Source organism: Geospiza fortis, unplaced genomic scaffold (genome assembly GCF_000277835.1).
Source record: "Geospiza fortis unplaced genomic scaffold, GeoFor_1.0 scaffold396, whole genome shotgun sequence".
Lineage (NCBI taxonomy): Eukaryota > Metazoa > Chordata > Aves > Passeriformes > Thraupidae > Geospiza > Geospiza fortis.
Genome location: NW_005054345.1, coordinates 3,943,574 through 3,950,369, shown reverse-complemented (window position 1 = coordinate 3,950,369; position 6,796 = coordinate 3,943,574). Strand labels below are relative to the sequence as shown.

The 6,796-nt window shown below is 42.5% G+C and overlaps 1 protein-coding gene and 1 pseudogene across 1 annotated transcript in view; one reads left to right on the top strand and one right to left on the bottom strand.

Moving 5' to 3' along the window:
* The window catches only part of LOC106631867, an 8,997-nt pseudogene extending 4,218 nt beyond the window's left edge, over nt 1-4,779 (top strand).
* A 1,610-nt stretch (nt 4,780-6,389) lies between these two features.
* FGGY (FGGY carbohydrate kinase domain containing) overlaps nt 6,390-6,796 on the bottom strand; it is a 113,918-nt gene continuing 113,511 nt past the window's right edge. The window contains exon 12 of the mRNA XM_031058592.1: nt 6,390-6,633. Coding sequence (XP_030914452.1) covers nt 6,552-6,633 — 82 coding nt within the window. The 3' untranslated portion in view covers nt 6,390-6,551. The remainder of the gene's footprint in view (nt 6,634-6,796) is intronic.

Below are 6,796 nucleotides of genomic sequence, written 5' to 3'. Positions count from 1 at the left end.
CATTTGCCTAAAATAAAACAGTGATCTAGGCAAAATTACATTGGTTTGCAGTCCTGTAAAAGCTTTTTACACAAACAAAAGTAGTGGAAGTTCCATTTTAAACAATTCAGTAAGCTGGTTTCTAGTCATGCATAAAGGTTTTTTTAATCTGTTTACTGTTTTTAAGGAAATCTGTGTGGTCTTGCAGAGGAAAATTGTTCAAAGACATCTCATCGCAACGTAAGCTCACTGTTTATTCCAGCCCAGGATCTGTTTAACAGGAAAGGGACAGAACAGATTTAGAGGGTCCTTCTGTCAAGGCAGCCCCTGGCGTGGGCTCCTGTCCTCCCCGAGAGGAGGTATCCCATCTCCAGTCACTGGATAATCTGTGTAAAACCCTAATTCTCCAGACAAATGTGTCTGCTAAATGCCTTCTTTGAGGCTCTGAGCCATATGGTTGGGATTACAGCATTTAAATAGTTTTTCCAAGTGAATACAAGGATGAAGCACAGAAGAGTGGAGGGAAGTATGTCCATAATTGCATTTATAAAGGGATTTCAGGATTTTTAAGGCCCATGTTCTGCACCACTGGAGCCAGTGTGAGCTTGGCACCTTGAAGCAAGTGCAAGTTATATTTACAAGCCATTCACACTTTTTTCACCACACGATAAAAAGATCTAAGTACAAAAGAGAACAAGGGGCCGTGTTGTTAATGCTGGTGCAATAAAAGCACATTTTTATCTTTAGGATAAAGACAACAGAGCACAGCCCCACATCACCACTGCCACTATGCCCGTCCTCTGGAAGCACAACAAATCAGTGGATCCCCAACAGCCAGGGACACCTCTGGGAGACACCATGTAATACTTCCGGTTGTTTCATGTTTTTCTAACACTGTTTTATAACATACAGGAAAAGAAGACTTTGAACAGAACCCATCCAGGACAAACAGCAACCACATGGCCTCAAAACCTGTTTCAAATAATGCCTCAGTAGTTATAGTTTCAAGTACGAAGATAGACATAACAACAAAGAGCATCAACTTCCCTCATTCCCTGCCTGGTTAATTTTCCCTTTTCCATCTGTGAGTATGACCTAGTGATACAGACTTTATTTGTATTTAATTTTGAGATCTGTAGAGGAGAAGTACCATATACAAGCTGGGTCTATGTTGTTTTTCTTAGCTGTACTTTACTTGGCCAGGCTTTCCTTCCCTCCACCACCATTATTTACACTCTGGAGCACTGACTCCAGTGTGATGCATTATCCATGTTATGGCTGTTTATAGAGTAGAAGTGGTCTCTGTAACATGTCTGTTTTTCATGTCTTAAACCAATAAAACTTTTACATTGGGCTTATCAAAACCATTCTGTGTAGATCTAAGTCTGTTGTGACTGAAATCAGTAATAAAACTTCTCTTGATGCCCCATGGAACAGAGCTAAGGCAACACTGAGCTCTCTTAATAAATTCCGCTCCGGTAAAAGTTTTATTTAAAAAATGTGGTTAACCCAAAGCTTTTAAAGAAGATTAATGTGGACTTATAAAAAATGTCTGATTTTATTATTAGTAGTAATTCATACAGTTTGTCCTGAAGTTTTCCTTTTCAGCTTCAGTTTGAACCATATGTTCAGGAAGTTCAACTGAAAAGCGATCCTTCAGCAATATTATTTTTTTCTAATTAACAATAACCACAGAGGTATTTTAGAGAAACCTACAGAGTCCCTCAGAAGGTTGTGGAGTGGGATAGATTAAAACAGGATTTTGTCAATTTTATGAAAAATTCACTGAAGCACAAGTGGGTCAACTTCAGAGGAGTCCTTCCTTTCCTGTTCTACCAAACAAAGGATTCTGAGTGCAGCAAATCTTACTTTCCATGGGATTCTTTTGTGAAAGGCCTTGAAGGACTCTGGGATCCATCAGTGCCCTGTTGGCCTTTCTGGGACTGAGCACAGGCAGAGCAGTGCAGCCGTAGGGATCCCCAGACTTTGATCCACCACCGCAGGGGATCAAAGCCAGTCAGAGGTGATGGGTGTCAAACACAAAGCTCAAGGAGAAGCTGGAAGCTGAGTGCCAGACTGGGTTCATACAGACTGGATGGGGATTTAGGAATAAACACAGCTGTGGGCTCAGTCAAACACTCTGTGTGTGCAAACAAAACACAAGAGGCACAAATAAAAACACTGCACTCAAATGAAAATTAGTAAAAAGCACAAGTCAGAGTGAGGTTCATAAAAATACCTTTGGGCCAAATTTCACATTCCCAGTCCTTGTACAAATGATGTAACTGATGGCATCAGGAACAATTTTTTTCTGGATTTCAAATATGGTTTGTCTCAAATTTCCTCTCTGAGTGACAGCAGATGAGGTGATGCTGGGTGCAGAACCCCTGCACTGAGGGCTCCTGGAGACTTCTTGTTACAGCACAGCTCACAAACTCCTCACTGGCTGTTTTTAAGAACAAAGATCATTGTTCAGCTCAACAGAACAACCCCATCAAAATGGCAGCACAATGTTGTGCTGCTGTTTTCACTGGGGTCCCTGTCAAGTTGCATCAGTTGAAATGCTGAGAGGTTTTATTTCCCTGACCTGTCACACTGCTCGCTGCGCCCCGGAGCTGCCAGTCAAGCTGTGCTGCTTCTGCTGAGATGTTGTTTGTGCTTTGCTGAGTTTGTTGGTGGTGCCAGCCCTGACATTCAGTTTTCCTGTTTTCTGACCAGCACAAACTCACTGCTGTCACTGCACGTGCAGCCTAATCTTACTGTCCTCACTCTGCCTCCTTTCACTCCTGTGACCTCTCTGTGTTGTACATGGAAAGCAGCAGCAGTCTGGGTAAAAAAGGATGTGGCAATTGGCTTTTCCAGAGGTACAAGCTGCTCCTTGTTCCTGCTGGTTTATCTGGGATAATTGGCCCTGGAAGTCACTCTGGACAACTCCACCTTGATGCAGCTGCAACGCTTCTGTCCACGGGCACCCCTCATCCTTCAACCATGACCCAGGGAGCTTCCAGAGTAAGATCCACAGGGAAAGAAGCTGTGGAAAGGAAACCCTAGCTGATCTGTAAATCTCTGCTGTAAATCTGTAAATAATATAAATGTAAAAAAAAATATGTAAATAAATCCCTCCATAAATCTGTAAATACCAGTGTAGAAGAGCAAAGGCTCCATTTTTGCACAGCCACTTTTCACAGGAAAAGCATATATTAAAAATAAAGAATCACATTCATTTTCACAGTCCACTGTAGAAAGAGGGCTTATTAATCCTGCTAACTTCCCTGCAAACATTAAATAACCTCCAATATGTTTAGCTTATCTTCATTTTTTAATTTGGTAGGTTGCTGCCTGACCCCCTACTGGAGGCACAGTCCCTGGTTAGCAGCACTAACCTGCCCTCCCTGCAGGCAAAGGTAATATTTACCTCTGTTTGCATTCTGACACATGCCAAACAACGAGCTTGAGCTCTTGGGATCAGATTTATTTATCCTCTAATTTTCCCACAGCATTTCAAAACCCACTTGGGCTCGAATGATCCTGCAGCCATTTGCATTTATCATTTGACACATGTCAGATCAAACAACTCTGAAATATCAAACAGGCCTCCAGCATTTTGCTTTTGTGTAGTTTATTGAATCTCTGGGGTAACATTCCACAAAATGCAGCATGGAAATTCTTAATCTCACCAGGCCCCAGTCAGAGGTTGCTTGTTGTACTGGGAAGCTGGATAGGGGGGAAAAAAGGAAAATGTTCTTTATTGTGGAACTGTGTTGCTTTTCACACCTCTTGTGAGAAGCAACACAATAAGCCAAGGAAACAACCTCGACCCCTAAGTGTTTATAAATCAGCATTTACTGAGTGAGCAGCACCTAACAAATGGATTGAAACAGACCCAGCAAGGAAAACCAGTTGGTACCACTGTGTGATTACCTTGTGATGCAGGTACTGGCAATACTGAGGTGGAATGTTATCATCCTGCTGCATCCATAACTTTCTAGTGAAGGTGCTCCTGGAATTCTTACCTGGAGAAGTCCTGCAGTCGCCTTGGCAGGGAGGAGAACACAGTGTGCCATGAAAAACCTGGTTAATTAAAAAGCAGACCTAGAGAGGGTCAGGCTGGACTTTTCAAATATCCCTCAGATTTGAACTGCAGGATTTTAACTTGCCTCTAAAATTTCAAATCAGATTCCAGTAGAAAGCAGCTGGATTTTCCCCCAGGTATTGCCAAATCCAAACAGTTCACACTGGCTCTGCCTTTTCTTAATGCTGGAATCCCAGTTCCCAGAAAGATTCTGTGTTAAGCAGAATACTTTCTTTTCCAAGGGCTGGGGCAGCAGGCATCCCTTTTAGAAGGGTTCCTCTGGATACTGTACCATGATTGAACAGTGCAGGGGCATTTGGACAGCACAGAAAAGTTCTGCATTCAAGAGATTTTAACTTTCAAAGTGCTTAAGAGACACATGGAATTGAAATGCATCAGAATACAAAATAACCAATCTCATGTGAACATTCAGTTTGCAGGTTACCTCGGAGGACAGGCTGTCATTCCTGACTCTTGCCTCATGAGGCCTCTTCACCCAGGTGGGTCTCATGGAGTTTCTTCCTAAAAGTTGCTCTTTGCTTCTTTGGAACCATCATATTCTTGTCTTCTCCATGTGAGTGAAGCCTGGGCCTCTCTGCAGGACTCTTGGAGCAGCTGATGACATGGTGGTTGCTTCCCTTCTTTTAATTTGCATGATAAAAATCTGTCAGCAAATTGCACCCCAAGGGGTGAGGATGGCAGGGTCTGCAGCTCAGGGGCCTGACTGACCCCACCTGGGGCCCTTGGCCAAACTTCCCCAAGCCATGACTGAGGCTTCTCTTGGACTGGGGCAGTGGGATGGGTTTGTCACTGTGCTGCTGCCACGGGCTGAAGGACTCAGCAGGGCTTGGCATGGCCAAAGCACTCGATGTCGAGCCCTCAGAGGGCAGATTTACAAGAATGCCTCAAGCCACAATCAGAGTTTAACATTACAGTGCCCATCAACCCACAGCTGAAGAGTGTTAGAACCCTTGAGCTTTAACATTTTACTTCTTGGCTCAATTTGAATTAAATTTTAATTTGAGAACTTGGCAAACAGAACAATTTGCTAAGTCTTGTATAACACAAGGATGGTCAGGCAGTCTCACTGCAAAATCCTGCAGCAGTGTTTGTGTTATCACAGCTGATTTCTCAGCCACTGAGATACAGAGTTCTCACAGCTCTGGTTTTAAAATGGATCATATGAAACTGGTAGGCACACTGGCTTGGAAGAAAAATGCAACTATAAAGCACAAGTATCACAAGGGGAGGAAGGCATTAAAGGCCATGCAGGAAGTGTGAACAGATCTCTGTAACTGTGTTGTGCAAGCCCACACAAGGCACAGAGAGTCCTTGAAGCCTGTGCATCTACATTTTACACCAAGGCAGTGTGACTGTTCCCTTTCCAGACTCCCTACACCCCTCGTGCTAAGACTTGCTACCAGTTCAGCCAGAGAAATTGAGGCCAGTTTGAGGATAATGATATAAATAGCAGGAAGTTTATGGAAACTTTGCTGAAGTTGTTTCTGTTGATCTGTGAAGAGGTAAAAGTGCTGGTGCAGTGCCAGCCAACCCTGCACATCTGTCCCTGCATAACCTGTACCTTTGTTATCCATTTGGAGTCCGTAGACTTCATTTTTACACGCTAATTGCATATTAAAATAGAAATATTAAGATTTATGAATACTTATTGGTTACAACACACTGGTCTCCAATTGCTTTTTCCCACTCTGTCTTTTCAGCTGACAGATTTTATCGTGCCCCTGAGTTGGGAGCTCTGACACCCCACTATGTCAGAGTCATTTTCTTGCTTGTTTTACTCTTTTTTGTTAAGAAGTTTCTTCAGTTTATTCCCATCAACTTTCATTGTCTTTAATTATGTCCCTGAACTTGTAAAGCTGTTTCTCCTGACAATGGATGCTTTGGAAAGGGTAACAACTGCTTTTCCATGAACTACAAGGCAGGAAGTGCATTGTTTCCTTAAAAAAATTACCAGATGTTTTTCAGGGCTGACTACTAACATTAAAAAAAAAAGCCAGAAACTATTATTTTCCAAATAACCCCAGCTTAATTTTATTATTGTGTGACTCCTGTTTGCATTTAACTGGGAATTGCAGCCTAGGCCAATACTAAAAAAGGAATTTCTCTCAAGCTAAGTGTGTAAAGTCCATCTATGTGAATATTGACTCCATGGACTCAAGTCCATCTGAGTGAATCGTGTTATTCCTTGTGCTGTTCCTGCCAGTCCAAATACTGGCACTGGGGCACCTGCAAGTGGTTGTCTTGTGTTCTCTGACTGGAACAAATGAATATTACTTGTCCCTGTGTGCAGGGATTATTGACAGAAAATACCCAGTGCTTCACAGTAAAGCGACTGCATTTTATTTCTCATTAAAAATTAAAATGTATACTTTAAATGATAACAGAATATTTTTAAGATGGACGGTACAGTAAGAAGAAATTACCCGCATCACACATGCCTGGAAATTTGCTTGCTGTTCCCAGCTCTCAAGCCTCTGGATCACAAGCTGTTCATGATGGAGCGATACTCTCTCTGGTGCTCCACAAGCTTCAAAAATACTTCGTATTTCTTGTCATAAAATCTGTGTAAGAAAGCTAATGTCAGCAAAGCCTGAGATTTGAAGATTTAAATCCCCTGCAATATACATGTTTACTTGTTTCTCTTAGCATTAAAGACACCTTGTCTCTTTCCTGGGTACAGCTGCTGCCGGGGTCAGAGCCCTCCCTGTGCACTGCTGGGGCAGT